Genomic DNA, 22,645 nt, shown 5'->3' on the forward strand with positions numbered 1-22,645 from the left:
TATGAAAACAAACAAACACAACCACAACGTGTTCTAGCGCGCCAGGAAAAGGTAAAAACATCAACGTAGACTCCTACAGGGGACCAAGAAAGGATGACTTCCTTCAGAAGCTGCTTCCAGGGCACAGAGGACTTCTGCCCAGGCCCTCAATCCCACCCATCGCCGGCCCTCACACCCAAACGCAAGGTTTCGGGCTCAGCCCAAGAGGGGAGGAGGGCGACGGGTGAGGGGCGGAAAGGTGGGCGCTAACCCGGCCGAGGTGACTAGTCGGGCTGGGAGAGCGAGCCCGGCCCCTCCCCGGCGCCTGCGCGGGGCCAGCCAGGTCCCGCCAGACACCCGCCCGCACACCTGTCTACCGTGCCAGGCCAGGGAGGTGCCAGGCCACGGCACGCGGGCCGCGGGACCGTCGTCCACCGCCTGGAGGGCCGACGCCGCTAAACCGGCCCGGGAAGAGCCCTGAGGGAGGAAGGCGCAGGCGGCCCCGAAGCACTCCCGGGGACCGGACAGGTGACTCGACGGAAGCGCGCCCAGGACTGAGAGCAGGTGGGCGCAGGGCGGGGGGCGGAGCCTGGGGGAGGGGCGCGGCGCGAGGCTGAGGGGCGGGGGCGGGGAAGCGGTACAGGGGAGACCTCGAGGGCCGCCAGGGGAAGGGGAGGGGAGGGGAGGGACAGGCGGGCGGCAGGCTGGGAGGGGGCGGGCGGAGGGCGCTCACCGTGGACTCTCGCACTTGGCTGTGGAAGTGCTGCTCCCGCGCCGACACCTCGTCCTGCCCTTCCATCCTCCTTCATGCCCGCCGCCACGCCGCCCGCGTCCGCGCACTCCACCGCACCATCGCCTGCCGGCCCAAGGGGCTGGACGGCCGCCTCGCCGGCCGGGACGGGAGCAGCCTGCCGCTGCACAGACCGCGACGAAGACACCGAGCGCTGCCTCAGCTGCCGCCTCAGAAGAAGCCGCTCGGGCTGCTGAGGGCGGGCGCCGCGCGAGCCGGGGCGGGGCGGGGGCAGGGCTTGACGTCAGAGGAAGGCGCCGCGCGTCAGAGGAGCGCGCCGCGACGCCTGAGGGGCCTGAGGGGCCTGAGGCTGAGGGGCGGGGCCTGTAGGGCGGGGCTTGGGGCTACGCCCCCGGGGAGCGGAGGCCGGCGGGCGCCGGCGAATTTCCTCAGGGAGCGCGGTGAGGAGCTAGCGGTTGGGGTCGGGTCTCCGGGCACGTACTCTCCCCCGGTGAGGGTGAACTAACGGAGGTGGGCGGGCCGGCGCGCCGGCTTAGCAGGCGTTTATCCTGTACGGCCGCAGCAGTCAGCGCCCCTCACCAGCACGAGCCCCACCTGCAGAGCCCTCGGCGGCGTCCAACAGGAGGCCTCCCGCGGAAGTGTCACTCCGCCAAAGTAAGTAAAAGGTCGGAAACTGGTTGTTTCTGGACGCGCTTTGGGCGGAAACCCCGGAAACCTGGCTTCTCTGGGTCTGATAAGCTGTTGGGCTGCCGCTGGTCTTGGGCTTCCCCACCTGGAAAATGTAGATAGCCCTGAACGTGAGGCCCTTGCCAAATCCGCGGGCGGCCCAGTGCTAGGGAGGTTACATGACCCTCCTGGGAGCCTCCATGGTCCGTTATTTTGGGGACGGCCAAACATGCCACATACAGTACATAAGTCCCCTACCTACACATGAGTTACGTTGGAGAGCGTTAGCAAATCTAATTTGTTCGTTAAGTCCAAGAAGTTAGCCTAGGTAACCAACTAACACAATTGGCTCTTTACCGCTGCGGTTACGCTTGCTTCCGGACCTCCTGGGCTTGAAATAAAGGTACTGTAGTACTGTACTCTCTACAGTCCTGTACAGTAGAGTACACAAAAGCACAACCCCTTGTAGAGGATGCACGCACGTGACAGTGTACGCCAGACACGTGAACTACCTTACGTGATGGGACGTTCCAACACGCGTTCACATCTTTGAAAGTCCGCCACTTGAAGGTTCATACGTACGGGACTTAATGTAATTCACCCCTATTCTGCATTAAGTACTTTTTTGTTGTTGTTGGCAATAAAAATGAATTTGAAGGAATATTTATCGTTTTACTTTTGGATTTTGGGCGTATAAGTCACTTAAATTGCTATTGGCTGTGACGTTTGGCATCTCTGAGAATTCTTAGGCAGGGAGAAAATCTACAAGTTGCTTTCAAATTATTTTTATGATATATGTTAATTTAGATTTTGAAGTATCTTCCTGTGATTTTGAATGAAAACTTTTTTCACGACTCCAGCTTTTTTTTTTATGGCCCCTGAAAAGCTTGTAGGCCTCCATATACTGTGCCTATAACGCCTTATGCCGGAAAATGGTGGTGGGGACTTGGAGAACATGAGGCTTGTTCTGAGCTCGTACTGCTGCTGCCATAGGCCGATAAGAATCCAGGAATAATTTTCACCTGGTTAAATTCAGTGTTCATCTCTATTTTTTAAAAGTCTCTGAACCCTAAAGAACCTGGGAAAGATAAAGAAGTATCTGTTTTTCTGAACACCCAGCCTCTGAGAGCTGGGGTAAATACCTGCGTGAAGTGACCTGGATAATTTCTGGGGTAATCTCTCCAAATCAGAGGATACTGAGATCTGATTTTAAGATGTGACATTTAGACACATATTCCAGAAAGTCAATAAATATGGAATTTCTGATCTTTCTAACCCAACACTTCAGCCATCTAGACCTTTTTATTTTCTTTTATGCAGCTGTCTGTAAAGGTTCGCTCACCTTTGATCTTAGTTGTTTCCCTGTGTTTGGTACTTACAACACTTAGCCCAGGGTAGTAGACCTCAAAAATGCCCACAAGCTCTTCCCTGTACACTCACCCCTTTGCCTTGTGGCTTTGCCCCTCCTCCCAGCAAGGGGTGGAGCCTATTTTCCACCCTTGAATCTGGGCCTGGACATGTGACTTGCTTTGGCTAAAGGGACATTAGAAAATACGAAGCTGTTGAGAAGTGCTTGTGCGTTAGGGCTTGCCCCTTCTCATGACGCCTGGGCACCCTCCAACTGCCATTGTGTAAAATCGTCCCACCCAAGCTGGTAAGGGGTGTCCCAGTTATCTCTGTCACCCCAGCTGACACCCTCTTTTCTGCATCCCCCTAAAACATGAATTCCCCCAAAACACAGTTCTTCCCCTCTGCTGAAAGCACTGCAATGCAGTATTCTCATTACCTGTAGAAAAAATCAGACTCCAGAACTGGCATTCAAGACCTTGACTTTGGGGCCCCACCCTGCCCTTCCAACTGTTCCCACTTCTCTCTCTAAAGAACCCTTTCCTGCAGGCTGGCTTCCTCCTCTCTCCAATCCCCTGGGCCTTCCCATTGCCAAGGCCCGGAACTTTTACCCATTCCATACCCTCTTTCCTCCTCTTCAGATTCCGTGCTACCACTCTTTACCGTCCACACCAAGACCTTCCTTCTCCAAAAAGTCTTTCCTGGCAATTCCAGTCTCTTCATTCACTCATTCATTCAAAACCATGAACACACCATGGAAAGAATACTGCTTCAGTCCCTGCTCTGGGGGTGCCTATAGGAGGAAAACAGAGAACGTACAGCCATCCATCTGACACTTGGCACACACGACCTTATATTTTACCTCAGCATTTCATGTATGTGTGTCTATCCACAGTCAGAGTACAAGCTCTATAAGGTCTGGAGTATCTCTTCCTGCATCATGTAAACCTCCATGTATTTCCTGCAATACCTATTAGAATGCTTTGCCCAAAGGAGACAGTTTACGAGTATTTATTGGTCAATAGATTGGTTGCCCTGAGAAATTCCCCAAAGACTTCTTCAAACTTCAGTAAGTCTTCAGATTTCTATACCAAGGTAGATAATTGTATGGACATTGCCCGTGTGTGCAACATTACGACTTATGTGTCCACAAATGAGAATGCTGCTTGTTACTATGTATTCCAGTTTCACTATCACGACGTGTCTTTGAACCTGCCAAAATTCAGGATGGTTTCCTTCATTCCACTGGGCCTTGCTTTGATTCTCTTGATTACAATGAGATCAAAGTTTTGAGACATAAGGACATAGAGACCAATTTTTTTCTTGTCTTTATGCCCCATACAAAACCAAGCCAAGCAATGTTCAGATGTAAGCTGAATTCCTTCCAGCCTCTATTAAAGGGCTTCTTTTTTTCCTTTATCCAAATACAGCAAGAGAGATAAACAAGCAAAAGTCTAGAAACAAGCCAGCTGTCCATCTACAGTGGAAAGCGTAAACAAATTGTGATGTGTTCATGTACTGGAATTTTACCCTGACGTGAAAAATCCACAAACCACAGCTGCAAGCAACAATATGGGTGAGTCTCTACTACAGCACTGAGCAAAAAAAAAAAGGTCACAGAAGGATACATACAAGTATGATTCCACTTACATAAAGTTCAAAGCCATGCAGAACTAAACAGGATATTACTTAGGGATTCAAACGTGTGGTAGAATTATAAAGAAGAGCAGTGATAAACCTCTAAGAAGGAAGGTCAGAGGAGAGACTGGGCAGAGGCATTCAGAGGGCTGTAAAGGGAATGATAACGCTCGTTTCTTACACGTACGGGGTGGGGACAGGGGTCACAGCGCCTTGTTGCGTTGTTGTTTATGCATCGTATATGTTGCATAAACTATGTCTATTCACTATTTAAATAAAGGAATTGTTTTAGGAGGCACCACTATCTGGTAGCCTGAACTGTGGGTTCTCTGCCTCAGCTTGACCCCTTGCTAAAGGGAGCATCTTAGAGTGGAGTCAACGCCAAGCAAGGATTCTGGAAACCAGGTTCCAGCTCTGCCAGGTGTGGCCTTTTGGGCCTCGCTTCAGTTACTGATGCCTAAGGTCCTTTCAAAACTCTGTTTAGGGTCTTAAAAGTTAATTTGGAAACTTGCCACACAACCCTGTGTTTTGGCTGAAGTTTTCATGAGTCAGAGGAAGAAGAGAATGGGCATCGGTTGCTTAGCTCCAAACCCGAGCGTCATCCTGAGTTGCACGCCGCCCCTCACACCCCAAAGCCCACCCATCACCAAGAATTGTCACCTCTCCCACCAAAGCACATCTCAGGTCAGCCACTTCTCACAGCCCCACTGCTACCTCCTGGCCAGAGCCACCCTCAAGTGCCCTGAGCCATCTCCCCACATCCCCTCTTCCCAGCCCCTCATCTACCCCCCACCAGTCCAGCCCAAGAGATAAGCACGGAAGTCAGACTTCTCCCTCCCACCCCGCCACGCCCCCCACCCCAGCTTCCCATCTCTCTTAGACTCAAATCCTAACCTCTCACGGAGACCTGCAGGGACCCTGGACCCTGCCCCGCCCACCTCCTCAGCCTCCTACCACGGCCCCCCTGCCTGTGCCCTTTTGTCCGCTCGGCCCAGAATGCGCTTCCCCTGGGTCACAACTGACCCTTTGTCACTTACACCGTAGCATGAATGTTATCAACGCAGAGAGGCCATCGGAGACCAACCCTGGTGCTTGCTCAGTTCACCATGTTTTATTTTCCTCAAAACAGGACCACTGAAATTATTTCTGTATGGGTTTGTTTTCTGTCCAGTCTAATTTGTCTGGTCCACCATTTTCCAACACCAAGCACAGTGACTGGCAAGTATTAGGAGCTCAGTAAATCTTTCTTAGATAAAGAACTAAATGTGTGAATGAGAGAGAGAGAGAGAGAGAGAGGGTGGTGGGAACTAGCTTTTGTAGAATAACCAGTACATTCCAGGGGTCTCACATGCATTATGTAATTTAACCATCACAATAACTCTGTGAAGTAGGTATTGTCGGCTCCATTTTACCATTGATGACACTGAGGAGAGGGTAAGCGACCTCACCTAGTTCACATAGTCCACATTCGAACCCAGACCCACCTGACTCACTAACTCCTGTCCTTTCCACAGTACTATTGCCCCTCGCCACGCAATAAAACCATAACCTGGCTTCATCATGGGTGATACAGAGGAAAACTCCCAGGTCCCTCTGTTGGACATTCTGCCCTAACCACTCATCTCCCCTTCCCCCGAAATTATTCTGCCCTCATTTGTGTGCCTGAGTATGTGCTCAAGCATACCGGTAAGTACAGGCTCCCTCTGCCCCTGGATCTGCAGGAGTGGTGTAGTAGTCAGGGCTCTCCAGACGAAGAGAGCAATAGGGGGTACAGAGAGATAGACTCGAAAGGTAGATCGATAGACAGACAAGCAGACACAATATGGTTTCTAATTCCATTCTCTAATAAAGAGCCAAGGTTCCTTGGGAGGTGGCTGATTCTAGGGCTGGGGCAAGAAATATACAAGATTAGCCTGGAGCATCTGGTAGTGCCAGAAAATAGGAAAGTGATCAAGGGAATTCCCTGGCGGTCCAGTGGTTAGGACTCAGTGCTCTCACTGCCAGGGCCCAGGGTTTGATCCCTGGTCAGGGAACTAAGATCCCACAAGTCTCATGGTGCTGCAAAAAAAAAAAAAAAAAAGTGATCAAAAACCAAAACGATGAAGGTATAGGGGTATGACAGAGGGACACAGGCGCCAACCTGAAAGAGTTCCCAATGGCCAAAGCAAAAATAATTCGAACATCAAAATAAATAGCAAAGTATTGGGGTTAGAATTAAAGTATAAAGTAAATATTCATGAGTCAATACTGATATAAACAAATATTAATTTAGGTAAATTCTCCCCCACAAAAAAGTGGAGCTTACCTCCGCACCCCTGAGTGTTGCTAGACTTAGTGACCTGCACCCAAAGAACAGACAAGAGAAGGAAAAGTAAAGTAACTGCGATGGAGAAACCTGGGGGTCAGTGTGAGCGCCGTCAGAGGCGAGTCACGTTGACAGTGTGCCCCTTTGATGTGGGGTGATGAGAATGGCCCTTCACCCATGAGGCCTTTCTCCCAAAACGCACACCCTCAGTCCAACCATGAGAAAAATGTCAGACGAACTCAAATTGAACAGCATTCTACAAAATACCAGACCAGTACTCCCCAAGTTGTCAAGGTCATCAAAAACAAAGGAAGTTTGGAAAATTATTTCAGGCCTTAGAGGAGGCTAAGGATAATAATGTATCAACATTAGTTCATTGGTTTTGATAAATGTACCGTAAGAGGAAGACAGCGAGGGAGCCTGGGTATGGGGAACACAGGAACTCTTACTCTCTTTGCAACTTTTCTGTAAATCAAAAATTTTAAGTTTGTCTTTTTTTTTTTGGCTGAGTTGGGTCTTTGTTGCTGTGCACGGGCTTTTTCTAGTTGCGGCGAGCGGGGGCTACTCTTCGTTGCAGTGCATGGGCTTCTCATTGCAGAGGCTCCTCTTGTTGCGGCGCATGGGCTGTAGGTGTGCAAGCTTCAGTAGTTGTGTCTCGTGGGCTCTAGAGCGCAGGCTCAGAAGTTGTGGCACATGGGCTTAGTTGCTCCGCAGCATGTGGGATCTTCCCGGACCAGGGCTTGAACCCATGTCCCCTGCATTGGCAGGTGGATTCTTAAGCACTGCGCCACCAGGGAAGCCCCTAAAGTTTAGTCTTTAAAAAGGAAGAGAAAGAATACCAGGTACTTTGCAAAATCTCCAGGAGGACCAGAGAACTAGACTTGAAGGAAAGATCCCCCAGTCAAGAGCTGGTCCCTTGAAGACACCAGTGCGCCATTTCTGAGTGTAGACACACAGCCCATCCACAGCTTATCTGATGCTGGTCACTTCTAAGACTTCTTCTATCTGGACCCTGGATGTGGCTAATTGGCAGAGCCTGGGTCTTGAACACACACCTGAGCTGCAAAGGAAGTGAGTGCTATTTTCCACTTCTTTCATGGGGTAGACTCCCTGCTTCATAGAATGGGGGATTCCCTTGACGTAGGAAGGGGCTTCGAGTATTATTCAATCAAAAGGAATTATATGGTCCAAATACAAAGTTCTCTAATGACCCAGCATAATCCAAGTATAAAATCTACACTCTAAAGAAACAAATGGGCTTTAGAATTTTGGTAAGTGATGACCATCCAGTGATGTGCCAGAGACCCCTGGCACTGGCTTGTGAACGCAAGTTGTTAATTTTTAGGAATTTTGCAAAGCCAGTTGTTAAACACAACACTGTTTAAAACTAAATTACATAAACTTACACTTAATTAAACTATATTTTTTAAAGGTAAAAAGTACTGAAAATCCATCATGTCCTAATTATTTTATTATACTTTCCTTGAGTCTACTTACGTGTCCTTTACAACGATGTGCTGCTCCTTGTTCAGTGACCTCACATTGGTAGCTGAGATTGGCTGTGCTGGGAGCATTTACACCATGGAAATCAGCAAATGCTGCAAATCAGGGCCCTTTCCCTCCCCCCTGTAGAGCTGGTTATTAGATACAGCATACCAGTGGAGCCAGCAAAAATTTTAGAAAGAGCCTAAAATGAAGATTTTCCTTATTATGGGCTGAAGTCAAACAACAGATGATCAGAGTTGGCATCCTTTCATGGAAACTGAGCGAGACTCTCGCCTGCTGGAGGTCATCCCAAGTGTCTGGAGAGCTGGACCAAGGGGGCTCCTGAAGGGGAAACAGGATTTTTCTCAAGAAAACAATTCTAAATCTGTGAAAGTCAGTCAAAGTTTAGAAACGTCCATTACTCCGTGCTAATGAAACACTGGCAGTTTGTATATTTGTTGGTGTTTTAAAGGGGCAGAATAAAGCCATTATTCCCTAAGGTAGGAGGGATAGCATGCATGGGTCCAGGTTCAGGGAGGGGATAGAGGTGCTGGTCTGTGTCTGTTCATTTCCTGGGGCCACCATAACAGAGCACCCCAGACTGGACCGCTTAAGCAACAGAAATTTATCTTCTCACAACTCTGGAGGCTGGAAGTCTGAGATCAAAGTGTGGACAGGGTCATTGCTCCTGAGGCCTGTCTCCTTGACACGTAGATGGCTGTCTTCTCCCCATGTCCTCATACGGCCGTCCCTCTATGTGTGTCTGTGTCCTGATCTCCTCTTCTTATAAGGACACTGGTCACATTGGATCAGGGCCCAGCCATATGACCTCATTTAACTTAATCACCTCTTTGAAAACCCATCTCCAAATGCAGTCACCTTCTGAAATACTGGGGATTAGGAGTTCAACATGTGAAGTTAGGGGGACACAGCTCTGCACAGGGAGCATGTGAAAGTCTATTCCAATTGCCACTGTTCTCTCAGGGAAATAAACAGCAAGGTCAGCCGCCAGAGGGAAGAGTGCGGAGTAGTGTTTGAGGTCCTGGGAGAGAAAAGGTGGGGTCGTACAGAAGTGGATGGGGGAAACACATGTGACCTCTAAGCAGCACTAGGCTGCAGTCAAAGCCCAGGCACCAGGCCTCTGCTTCTGACCACCCACGCTGCTCCATGATCCCTGGCCCAGCTCAGCAGCACAGTGCCTTGGATGCTTGGCCTGACCTCTTGTGAACATCGTCAGATGAACTGAGAGTTTGGTAATCAGATGGGAGAGTGGTTAGGAATGTGGTCTCCAATCTCAGAGTCCTGGGTTAGAATGTCAGCTTCACCACGTCTAGGTTTCAGGACCATGGACAGTTCACTTACCGGCTGTGCCTTTTCTCTCATCTGTAAATGGAACTAAAGATGCTTGCCTGATATGGTTATTCTAGTTAAATGACACATCTATAAAGTGTAAGGACACAGTAAAAGTTAGCTATCATCATCACACCATTATTTGAAAAGCCAGAATCTAAGTGTGGCTTGTGTGACATTTACACATTGGGTTGTATATCGATGTTTATGAAATACAAGTTTCTAAGAAATTCATAGCAAACTTGTAACTTTTACACAGGAGATTAAAGACTGTAAGAATGCTTTAAATGCATGAAAGGAGCTTTAATTTGCCAAGAAATTGTGTGGCTGTAGTATCCATAGGAGTTGAGACTTACAAGGACGAATCAGAGGAAACAAGGGATGTGGACCTGTTATTAGCTGGGGGGAAATTACAGGGAAACGTGGGAATTTAAATCCACAGCTAAAAATAGCAGCATCCTCCTCCACTTCCTCTTCAGCCTTTGGTGTCAGTTTCTGATTTTAACAAGATTTCATCTTAGGTTAATGTGTGAAGTTCACCATCCCTGGCTAACTCTCCTTGAAGTATAAATAAAGAGATGATCAAGCATCTGCTAGTAGAAGAAACGAGAGAAGAGGCAGGAATAATTGCTGTGTATTCAGGATTTGGCCTTCTTCACCCAGTGTGTTGTTGGCTTAGTTTAGTGTGTACCCTCGGGCCCCCTACCCTGTACACAATAACCATCTGACAGCCAAGGGAAAGCAGGACCCCAGGAATTCCAAGATAAGAGACTTGCACAGACATCTTTAAAGTTCCCTCCCCCGCCCAGGCAGTGTAGACACAAAAACACCTTATCTCTGACTGAGAGGAAGCGACGTTTCCCACCCAGGACCCCACTGAATGGCAGGAAGTGAAGCAGGAAGAACACGTGGGTGCACGTGGCAGGCGATCCAGGAGGGAGACGGGGCGCACAGAGGCCCGAGAAGAGGACAGGATGCGTCCTCAGGTGCACCGTAGACCCTGCCTTGTTTGAAAGCCTAATGGCGTGAGCAACTCCAGACCCGTTAAACGTCTGCCGGCCAAGGACAGGAGCAGGCCCCCGTGTGCGGTTCTGTCTGTGCAGGTCCTGCTCCGGCCTTGGCACAGGTCATGGCGAGGAAGCTGCCTGGTTGGGGGATGTTCCGACTGGACAACCAGTTCATAAACTGCCCGAGGAGAGGGCACTGAGAGCTTTGGGAAATGGATGCTGAACTTTCAGCACTTTCTACACTAGCTTTTAAATTGCACTTTCTAAAGAGGAAAAAGATGGAAACATGAGGAAGCCATGCTTAGGAAGGTAGTCCTTCTCCGCTGGCCCTCAGGTCCATTCTCCGGGTGCACCCGGTGGGGTAAAGGTTTCTAGCCATTCCTCCAGATTTTTCTACTCATAAATGTGTTTTTTTTTTTTTTTCTTTTTGCAGTATGCAGGCCTCTCACTGTTGTGGCCTCTCCCGTTGCGGAGCACAGGCTCCGGATGCGCAGGCCCAGCGGCCATGGCTCACGGGCCCAGCCGCTCCGCGGCATATGGGATCCTCCCAGATCGGGGCACGAACCCGTATCCCCTGCATCGGCAGGCGGACTCTCAACCACTGCGCCACCAGGGAGGCCCATAAATGTGTTTTTTAATTACGCAGTTGAGATCTATTTTGCTACTTGATGTTTGTATTTAACAGTGTATCTTGGCTATCTTGCATGTACAGATCTATTCCATTCTTCTCACCACTTAGTCAGTCGTCCATTGATTTACTAGTCCTCATTGCATGTATTTAACCAGTTGCATGTGGATAGACATTCAGACTGTTTACAGTTTTTTTTGTTTTGTATTCCTTTGTAAATGATGTTGTGCATAGATCCTTGTATATATTTATTAGCACACGTGTACACATCTTGGAGGTGATCACCCACCTCCCACTTGGGAGTTTCCAGAAGGCCAAAGCAGCCCAGATGCTTTTGGAAAAGGCTACTTCACGCCCAGGCCCCCTCCCAGGAAAGGGTTCTAAGGGGGACCGGGCGGGGACAGAGCCAGAGCTGCCTGGAATGGGGGTGGGTTGCATCCTGAGTCCCCACTTGCCACCAAGCCTGGGTGGGGAGACAGTGCCTGTAGCACATCAGGGAATTCACCAGGAGGATGCAGACCTCACCCAGGCCCCCCCAGGGGCTGCCGACCCTGACCAAGCCCTGGAACAGGCCCCCTGAGGACAACTGACATCAGCAGCCTGGGAGCTAGACTCTCCCCTTGCCACTGAGATTTAACCCCTGAGAGCCCAGACCCAGAAGTGAGCAGGTGCAGGTGCGAAGGGCTGGGTTCAGGGGTGAGTCCATTGAGAGTGTCCTCTTGTCCCCACTCTATGCTTTCCTGGTTACTCTCAAATGTTTGTTTTTCCAGATCGACTTTGATATCATTTGTTATTACCTCCGAACCCCCCAAATCCTCTTGGTCTTCAGTTGGAATTGAGTTATGGGAGAATGGACATTTTTTACAACATTTGAGTGTTCCTGTCCAAAACAAGGAATATCTTCGTCTGTATCTAAGTGAACTGACATTTTTCTCTCAGCTCTTGGCTCTGGGGTTGCAAGCCACATACGGGAGCCAGAAATATGTGAAGTTTCTCTAAGACCCCTCCCTCTCTCCAGGCTTGTCTGCCCCAGGGCAGATCAGGCCCAAGGAGGCATCCTTTCTACACAGTTAACCCAGGTTCACTGTCACGGTAGATGCCTCCTTGAAAAGCCAGCTCCAAGCAGTCGGCTGTAACCTCACCGGCACCAGGCAGTCCCTCTACCAACTGTTACTTAAGGAGCTGGAAGGGCTGATCTGTGTAGATTGTAAACCTTGACAGAAATATCTTGGTCACCTTTATGGGCTCCCAGGCAGCGTCATTCCTAAACATCCTGCTACTAATGTTCCTCTTTTACAGCATTTTTAAACCAATTTTCAAGTGAGTGTCATAAAATCACTCTATCCAGGAAATCAGCCCCATAATCTCCAGGACATAAACTTTAAAAGCAAGGTGTAAAATGCCAATGGGACGCCCTGACATGCCTCCACTCTGTGCTCAGGTGTGAGTTTATTAGCAAAGCATTAGGCCGTAAAGGTCCACTTCAGGGAGCAGACTGAAAGCACACCGGTTGTAGGTGGGGCCTGTCAGGTGGTGAGAAACTGATCTGGAAGGACAGGAAAATTACTCCAGTGTCAGCAGCGCTTGATATTTCCAAAATGTTTACCTTCTGGGGGGGTTTCTATGACTGTAAAACATTGAGACACACACACACACACACACACACAACAGCCTGAGAGGGACCTCCCCGGCGGTCCAGTGGTTAAGACTCCGCACGTCCAATGCAGGGGGCAAGGGTTCCATCCTTGGCCAGGGAACTAAGATCCCGCATGCCGCGGCCAAAAAACTAAAAAAATTTTTTAAAGATTAAAAAAAACTTAAAAACAGCCTGAGACCCTCGTGCTGCATCGTGTTTTATTGTGTCGTGCGGCACAGTAGAAGTTCTCACTGTCATTGTTGTCTTTTTGTGTATTTGTCTCCCTTAGTGTCAGTTCTCTAAGGGCAGGGCCCACGCCTGCAATTTCCCTCTCCGGCACCTGACACTGTTCTCACAGAGCTTCTTTGGAAAGGCTTGCTGTCGACGATGACCCGGAGGTCACAGCCAGGAACAGGCTCTTAGAGGGGCCTGTTTGTCCCTGAGTCACGAAATCTTCGAATGAGGCGGAAGCTCAACACGAGAACCAAACCCAAGGGTTGCTTTGGAAAACACTTCATTAACCTGATGTTTGTCTAATGGGAGCCGTGTGTGCCTGGGCTTGAGTGTCACAGAACGTTAGCAGCCGTTGGGGTCCCTCTCCCCGACCAAGGCTGGCCCTTGGCTGGAGGCTCGAGCCTCACCCCACCCCACCCCCCTCGCTGTCTGTCCTGCTCGGGAAGGGGAGTTCTGAAGAGGAGGCCGGGCAGGGCTGGGGGCAGCAGGGGCACATGAAACGCACCTGAAAGCGCGCCAGTGGCTGCACACTCTCCCAGCTCCCCACAGGGCTCCTCTGATTGGTTCTTCCTGCCGCTGGGCCCTCAGAGCCGCCAGTCTCTCTCCATGCCGGCGTCCCAGGTTTTGAGCATAGAAGCCCATCACAAATCACAGGACTGGCATATTTTGCACCAAAGGTGATGCTATTTATCCTACTGATCTTTACACTGAATTTTTCCTCTATCATGGACTTAGCCCGGATCTTAGGGCAATATCTTTTAGCGGAATTAACTGACAGTGTTACAGAAGAAGAAACAGGCTGAGAGAGGAGAACGCTCCACAGTCTGCTCCTGATTCCTCCTTTACACCTCGTAGATTCCCCCAATGTGAGAAAAGCATAATAAACTATGGTCGTTCACTGCAGAATGGGCCTTAAAATGAGAATCTATCCTAATTTATTAGTACTTCCCAAACTGGATCTAAAAACTTTATCACTAATAATGTTTTACTTTTATGGGTCTTTCATATCTCACAAAGCACATGTTATCCATGATTTAAATTCACAATAACCCAACAAGTTAAACTAGCGTTGCCATCCCTTTTTAACAGATGAGGAAACTGAAATACAATGAGGTAAAATAACATACCCAGGCTTGCACAGTTAGTAAACCACAGAGGCAATTCCAACCTTCAGATCTCTGTTCCAAGTCCAAAGCTCTCTCTCCCGCTCTACGGAGCCATCCCAGGAGAAGGGATGAGTTATAGATAGGGATAGAGATACAGTTACAGTGTGGACAAATGCAGATGTAGAACAATCATAGCCACAGATATGGGTAGAGATGTTAGAGATGTAGTTACGGTTTTGCTATGGATGTGAATATAGATGTGGTGGTGGTTATGTATGTAGAGGTAGATATATAGTTATAGAGAGACATAGAGATGAGATGGAGAAGGAGATGCAGGTGGGGATGGAGATGCAGATGGAGATGGAAATGGAGAAGGAGATGCAGATGGGGAGGGAGATGGAAACGAGAAGGAGATGCAGATGGGGATGGAGATGCAGATGGAGATCGAAATGGAGAAGGAGATGCAGATGGGGATGGGGATGGGGATGCAGAAGGGGATGGAGATGGAGATGGGGATGGAGAAGGAGATGGGGATGGGGATGGAGATGCAGATGGAGATGGAAATGAAGATGGGGATGGGGATGCAGATGGGGATGGAGATGGAGATGGGGATGGAGATGCAGAAGGAGATGGAGATGGAAATGGAGAAGGAGATGCAGATGGGGATGGAGATGGAGATGGGGATGGAGATGCAGATGGAGATGGAGAAGGAGAAGGAGAAGGAGATGCAGATGGAGATGGAGATAGAGATATGAAATGCCCCTTAAGCTAGCCAAATTAAAATTCTAATATGCAGCTAGAAAACCCTGGACCTAGATACTCTAGCTCTCGGCCATTCCCTTCTGTTCACAGAAGATCTTGTTTAAGGGAGATGATGCCGTAGAAATGACGTCTGCCAGGCTGGAGAGTTCTGGGACTGCTGGTTCCGTGTACTGAAAGGGATGATAAAATTTCCCTTTCTCTCGTTCATCAAAATTAGCCTTTAGGACTTCCCTGGTGGCGCAGTGGTTAAGAATCCACCTGCCAATGCAGGGGACACAGGTTCAATCCCTGGTCTGGGAAGATCCCACATGCTGCGGAGCAACTAAGCCCAGGCGCCACAGCTACTGAGCCCACGTGCTGCAACTACTGAAGTCCGCGCGCCTAGAGCCCATGCTTTGCAACAAGAGAAGCCACCGCAATGAGAAGCCCGTGTACTACAACAAAGAGTAGCTCCCACTCACCACAACTAGAGAAAGCCCATGCGCAGCAATGAAGACCCAACGCAGCCTAAATAAATAAATAAATAAATAAATAAATAAATAAAATAAATCAGCCTTTAATATATTTAGAAATTTTGGAGTTCCCTGGGACATTCTGGGGTGTTAGTTTATATATAGTCCTACTTTGTCTTTATATATTTGAAAAATAAAAGGTGAAACTCGAAGGAAAAAATGAACAGTATAAATATTTGTTGTATTTTTTACTATTATAAAATTAACTTATATTTTAAGAGTTCCAATACATTTCTAACTGTGGTAGATTTTAAGGTAATTATGTGTCTCTTCGGTAATATATTTGCTATCAACTTATTGCATAAAAGGATTGCTTGCGAATTCAAGATTATTTTTAGATTTATAGCCCTTTCAAGTGAAAAGGGGGTTTTTCAGGAGTACTTCTGATTTCCAGTTTCTGGTGAATTTTCCATTTGCCATCAATAATGCTCCCTGCAGAAATCCCCCTTCATGTAAATCGAGCTTGACATTCCTATAATGCACAGTGCAAAAGAGCGCTCTTAGTGCAGGGAATAACGTGTGTGAATTATGTCAGGCCACCGTGCAGAAACCGTTCATCCCACAATTTATGAATGCAGATGCTCCCAGAACATGTTTTGGTATTCTAAAGAGATGTACGTGTTTTTATATTCATTGGCTATCTTTTTTTTTTTTTTTTTTTTTTTTTTTTTTTTTGCTGTACGCGGGCCTCTCACTGCTGTGGCCTCTCCCGTTGCGGAGCACAGGCTCCGGACACTCAGGCTCCGCGGCCATGGCTCGCGGGCCCAGCCGCTCCGCGGCACATGGGATCCTCCCAGACCGGGGCACGAACCCGTATCCCCTGCATCGGCAGGCGGACTCTCAACCACTTGCGCCACCAGGGAGGCCCCTCATTGGCTATCTTGATCAATGTTTATTGTGGGCACAGCAAAAACTGATGATTTGAAAAGATATTTTTGTAATCATTTTTTGGCCTACCTCTAATGTTTATTACTCACATGATCAAAATTGTATGGCTCTATTACCCAGTCTAATGTTGTTTTTGTTGTTTTGATTTTTCCAAAGTAAAGTCTTTGTGAAAGACATCAGTTGAAACCTCAGAGTTTGGCTTTCTCTGCAGGTGTGTTGGGGGCCTCAGTGTCCTTGTGCCTCAGCTGCCGGGGCTCAGTCTGTCCAGGAGGGATTTGGAAAGGACCTAGGTAAGTAGCAGAGATACAGTTAAAGATGCTATAGTATATCATGTTATGTTGTGTTACTTTACATTACCTTATATTACGCTGTGTTATATTACAGTTGTGCTGTGTTGCATTATGTTGCTCATACTATATATCATGTCACATGATTACATTATATTGTTTTAGACTATAGAGCTATGGTTGCAATGCAGAAAAAGAATAATTTTGTCTGAGTTGAGGGTGGAGTTAGTGTTTGGGCTGAATGATACACTGTCACACTGTCCACATTCCCTGGATAGTTGCTGTTCTCTTCACTTTCTGTCCTATGACTTGATCATTAAAGTCTGGGTTTTGATTTGTTTGTTTGGTGGTTTTGAAAATTAAAGGCTGAGAACTCACACTTACCCAGCCTCCTGTCTTCATGTGGGGGCGCTGTGTGTGTGTGTTTGTGTGTATGTGTGTTCCTGAAGATCTCAGGGGCTGGGATTCTATAATGTATCTCAGGGACCAGCTCTCCTATCTGCGCCCCTGAGTCATCAGCCTTCATTCACACAAATGTAGAAGCTGGCGGACGCTCTGACTTCCCCTCCAAGGCTGTCCACTCAGTGCTTCTCACAATGATGTCTGTCTTGCTTAGCTCCTGGCCAGTGTCTGGGAGTGGAATTTAGTCTGTTATTTGAATAACAATTACAAGAAAAAGCATGCAAATTAGATGTGTAACATTAACTGAGGAATTATTTTTGAAAGACACTTAGTCACCTTCTTATAGTTAGGTCATTGAAAAGAAACCATTATTCTCTTTGTGAAAGATTGCTCCAGAAGCATTAGAAATCCAAGTAGGAATAAATCGATTAATTTTCAAAACTTGCAGGGATAAACTTTATTCTGAAATCATGGACGTTCTCTTCTAATTAAATTCAAATATGGTTAACTCCTTTCAGACATATTACAATAATAAATAGTAGACTGGGGCGGTGGTGGTGAATATCCTTGATCCCTGTAAATAATTAGATTGGTTGGCTAATAGAGCACAATGTCTAACACTGTAAAAATCCCAACCTTCTACACCTGTCTCATTAGAAAAAATAAATAGGTTTGTGTTAGGCCGACAGACTAACCCAGGAACCCAGTATTGTTCCAGGACCTGCCAAAGGAGGGGAGGACTCTTGCTGGCAGTGGGTATCAACATGGTTTTCCTCTTCCTACAAAGAGTGTGGGATGTGATTAGATTAGCAGCTCTCACAGCTACACTGCTGGTGGGTAACAGCCGAGGGGTGGAGACAGGAACCGGTTCTCTCTGGGGGGCCCCAGGGGCATGGCAAAGAGCTTCTTTCTGCTTTGCAGAGATGGGTGATGAGGGTCCAGTGAGATGATGCCAGTGGTCAGTGTGAACGTAGCGGGCAGTGTGAACATGGCAACAGCCCAGCCAGACCCCCCTTCAGTGCTTCCCCAGACATACCCATGCCCCTCACTCTCCCCTCAGGGTGTTTACAGAGTCACACTCTTCCATCCATGAATGCTTGCCAAGGAAGAGAATCAAGCTTGCACTGTGGGCCACGTTTGCACTTGCCTGATCCATACTAGGAAGTTGTTGTCCGTCCTTTGTGTTCTAAGCAGGGTGACCCGATATCTTGTTTGGGGGTGAAGAAGACTTCTACAATCACCCTCTTCTCTTTCTTTTTAGTTTCATCCATTCAGTTCACCAGTACTGACTTTCTCTGTGCCCAGCACTATTCTAGGCCCTGAGAATATTTGCATAAATAAAGTTGATGAGTACATACTCACATAAATACAGAGCAGTACTTACAGCCCTCAGCTGTCCTATGCTTATAATTTAGGAGAGAGACAAATGTAACTGATAATTATAATTAATAACTTAATCAATTAAGTAACAGGTAATGATTGATAAATCCTGTATTGAGAATTAAAATACGATCTTTTAGATAAAGAGCAGATTAGGTCTAGAAAGATCCAAAGGAGAACTCTGAAAGGTGGGAAGAGAAAAGTGGATCGGTTAGGGGCCCAGGCTGGAGGGGTACCAGGGCAGGGGGCATCACACAACCCCCGACCTGCATCACAGGGGAACAGGCCGGGCATCTCCTGATGTGCAGCTCTGAACAGAAGGCGGGGCAGGTAGGCTCATCCCTCCTCCAAGTCCAGTAGGAGTTCTGCCCACTGACAAGACCAGGTGACCCAGCAGCATCAGCAGAGGGCTGACCAAAAGTGGCCCTCCCTTACCTAGAAAAACTGGATGACCAGGGGCTCTGGGGGAGGAACCCACCATCTGGCCCAGGAAACACTCCAGGCTCTGGGGCTGGGAACTCTCCCTGCTGGAAGGCATCAGGTGGTCTGGCCTGGGGAAGATGCCCCCACCCCCTTAGGTGGCACCAGCAGGGACCAGGGGGAGCCCCACCGGCACCAGATAACAAGCAGACTGAGCACTCCAAGCACTAACACTGCCATTAGAACCACAGCCCAAGGGAGCAGGCCAAGAACTGTGTGCTAAACCTAAATGGGGTGACCACCTGCTGAAACAAAAGATCCAAATCGCACTGCATCTCCTGATATAATAGCTGCAACGTCCAGGATACCATCGAAAATTGCATGTCATTCCAAGAACTAGGAATATCACAACCAGAGTGGGAAAAGACGATCAACCAATATCAACACCAAGACCAGATCAGATGTTGGAATCATCAAACAGGGTTTTAAAGTAGCTGTGAACAAAAATGCATCAGTGAGTAATTACAAATTCTCTGAAGACAAAAAAGTAGAAACCTCAGCAGAGAAATAGACATTATTTAAAAAGAAAAGAAAATTATAGAACTGAAAACTACAATAACCAAAATAGAAAACTCACTGGACACACTCAGGAGTGGAGTGGGGATGGCAAAGGCTAGGATCAGTGACCTTGAGGACAGATCAGCAGAATCTACACAATCTCAATAACAGAGAGAATAGACTGAAAAAAAAATGCACAGAGCTTCAGGGACCTGTGGGACAATAACAAAAGATCCCACACTCACAACATCAGAGTCCCAGAAGAAGAGAAAAATAGCAGAGCTGAAAGAGGATTCCACAAAATAATAGCTGAAAAATTGTGAAATTCGGTAAAAGGCATAAATCTACAGATTCAAGAAACTGAGCTTATCCTAAGCAGGATAAACCCAAAGAAATCCATCCAAGACACATCATAATTAAACTTCGGGAAACCAAAGACAAAGAAAAAAAAATCGTGAAAGACAAATTACTGATAGATGAACACCAATTCGAATGACAACAGATTTGTCATTGGAAACCCCAGAGGCCAGAGGAAAAGGCATGACATTTGTCCAGTGCTGAAAAAATGACTTGTGAGCCACAAGTTCTACAGCCTCAGTGAAAGCATCCTTCAGGAATAAAGGGAAAGTAAAGACATTCTCAGAAATAAAAAAAACTAAAAGAATTTGTCACTAACAGACCTACCCTTCAAGCATGGCTAAAGGAAGTTCTTCAAACATTAAGGTAATGACGAAGGAATCTTGGAGCATCAGGAAGGAAGAAGGAAGGACAGAAAGAGCAGAAATAGGGGTCAATGCAACAGCCTTCCTTTTCCTCATGAGTTTTCCAAGTCATGTTTGATGATTGCGACAAAAACTGTGACACTGTTCAATACCCAGGACCAGGATGTTTAAAAGTGGAACCTAAATGGAAGTACAGTTTCCACACTTCACCTCCGGTGGGAAAATGGGCCACGACATCACAGCCACTCCCTGAGTGCTCATCGGAAGAAGCTGAGCTGGAGCAATCACATGGCAAGCTGTTACCAAATTTGGGGAAAACGTTGAAATTTGCATTACTCCCACTGTATCACTAAGACCCGATGCTCAGTTGAACCATACTTAAAATGTGAGTATTCAAAGGTGAGTGCAGAAAAATCCCTCTTGCTTATCCTTCCTCTGGTTCGACATTAGTCAAACCTGCTAATGCACACATTTCCTCATCTGATTACAGAGACGGTGCCTTGGATCCCTACGGCTGCCTGTGTTTGCTGTCGTGATTTGAAGGCTGTCACACAAAAAGCCATCGTTCTCTAGCACACACACCCAAGAGGTCTGACTTGGCATTGAAAGTGGTCTGTGATTTTCTGCTTTGCCTGGAGCGTCGCCTCCATTACTCGTTTTATTCCAATAACGGTAGCATTGCTGCCATCTGAAAAGAGAATGCACTCTGCTAAACTCGCAACCAAGAAGCAGAGACATAGCAACAAACGAGAGAATGGAAAAGGAGACAAGAGCTGCTAACAGAAAACAGGGACCAGAAGGGCAGCCCTGAAGATGAGGGTCCTGGCTCCTGAGACCCTGGGGAGGAACAGGGGCAGGGAGGTGACAAGCCCCTGCCCTCCCCTGGGAGCTGGGGACTGGGGTGCTCTCTCTGCATGTGACCTCCCTACTCACCTCCTCAGATTACGGATTGGCCATTTAGGGGTGTTCTTCCTTGAAGAGGCAACGTAGGAGGGGATCCTAGTGAGGCTGGCGTGGTCTCAACCCCTCCATTTCTGGTCACCCCACTTCTGCCGATGTCTGGGCTTCCATGTATCCCCTGACGTGACAGTTTAGGGGGTCCCTGCAGCGTGAGCTATTTCCCCCCAGTAGGACCCACATGCCCCCGACCCCCACCCCCAGGCCTTTATCTGGGTCTCTCTGGGCCACCTGTTTCTATATCCTGCCTCTCCCTCAGCGATCCTGGCCTCTGCTGAGTCACGGAGAGTCACTGCTACCCGCAGTCCTGGTGTCCCAGTGTGGAGGAGAGAAACTTGACCCAGAGAAGGAGGGAGGCCTTGAGTCATTCTCGAAAGTTTCACCATCCTGGGTGGTCGCATCCAATGGCTCTTGTCGGCTCAGGTCCACACTCTGGCTGCCACAGGCAGGAAGAGGGAACGCCTGCACCTCTCACCTCCCGAGCGGGAGATAGGCCTGGCCTTGCCCCCTTCTTGGGATCAGGCAGCCGCAGGAACAGTGCAGCACTACAGATGCCCTCTGACAGCCGCCTGGGTCCCTCTCACCCACGTGCTCTAGGACTTCTGCTGAAGTTGAGTTTCTGTGCCGATCAAGCTCTCAGGGCAAGAGCCTAAACCGTGAGCAATTTACCGTGTTAGTGAAGGTGGCCCTGGGAGGCCTTGCCCAGGAAGAGATGGTCCTGCAGGAGTGGGCCCTTCGTGTGGGGAGGCTACCAGGGAATGAGCTTAAGGAATTGGAGGAAGACACTGTTGGGTTTCATGTGCCTCCCTGGATGGTCCTGGAGATTTTGAAAACCGGCCGGGGTCTCAGGGAGCCTGGGCCCCTGGCTGCCTCCCTGGACCGTCCTGGGTGAAATCTGCAAGCGACAGATAAAGTTCTAGGGCCCACCGTGCACCCAACCCTCTACCAGTAGCGGGTTTTTGTGTTTTTTTTTCTGGTTTTTGCTTTAAAGCACATTGTCCTACTATATGTGACTCTTTTTGTCTCTACTTGCACCTAGAGGTAACGCCACAAGTAAAACACTAAAATGGGAGCACTTCGGGGAAAAAAAAATAGAATCCAGAACGTTCTGAGCCACTTAAACTCCTCTGGAAAAGTGGAAAAAACAGTCATGGAAGTGTCAATACTTTGTATTTAGACAACGTCTTTAAATGTCAAGTTTGTATGTGATTGTGAGATGTATATAAACGGAGGCATTATTATCATTCTATCATAATTTACTACTTGACCAAAATAAACTAATAAGATAAATAAATACATCTGCTCATCCCCAACTGACTAATATGACCCTGAATACAAATAAAATATTGGATGAGCTGGAGATGCCAAGTTTAAACTAGATTAGCAACAGAATCTCAGTGTGCTGTTTCGATATAATTAACATGATGATTTAATATGTTTTTAGCTCAGAATCATCATAAGAGGTTTTTTTGTAGTAACATAGAAATGAATACACACTCATCCAATCTGCAGAGGAATAAAAGGTTATAATATTTTTGAGTTCTCCTGGCAGAGTGATCCATTCTCATCAATCTCGTGCTCGGCAGGAGAGCCTAAGGATGTTTTTCTTCCCATCATTCGTAGCC

General features: G+C 47.9%; 1 protein-coding gene and 1 long non-coding RNA gene across 5 annotated transcripts in view; one reads left to right on the plus strand and one right to left on the minus strand.

The window, feature by feature from the left end:
- The window catches only part of LMBR1 (limb development membrane protein 1), a 143,433-nt gene extending 142,474 nt beyond the window's left edge, over window positions 1-959 (minus strand). For all 3 annotated transcript variants that reach the window (XM_060107561.1, XM_060107560.1, XM_060107562.1), the window contains exon 1: window positions 713-959. In XM_060107561.1, coding sequence (XP_059963544.1) covers window positions 713-778 — 66 coding nt within the window. In that variant the 5' untranslated portion in view covers window positions 779-959. The remainder of the gene's footprint in view (window positions 1-712) is intronic.
- Window positions 960-1,136: 177 nt separating this feature from the next.
- On the plus strand, window positions 1,137-22,347 carry LOC132496080 (uncharacterized). 2 transcript variants are annotated; one of them, XR_009533370.1, is made up of 4 exons: window positions 1,137-1,384; window positions 4,174-4,319; window positions 16,506-16,584; window positions 20,554-22,347. It is a non-coding gene; the product is annotated as an uncharacterized LOC132496080 (long non-coding RNA). The 2 variants fall into 2 exon arrangements; XR_009533369.1 differs by lacking the exons at window positions 16,506-16,584; window positions 20,554-22,347 and adding an exon at window positions 13,082-14,580.
- Window positions 22,348-22,645: the final 298 nt, after the last annotated feature.

This window comes from Mesoplodon densirostris, chromosome 9, assembly GCF_025265405.1.
Source record: "Mesoplodon densirostris isolate mMesDen1 chromosome 9, mMesDen1 primary haplotype, whole genome shotgun sequence".
Lineage (NCBI taxonomy): Eukaryota > Metazoa > Chordata > Mammalia > Artiodactyla > Ziphiidae > Mesoplodon > Mesoplodon densirostris.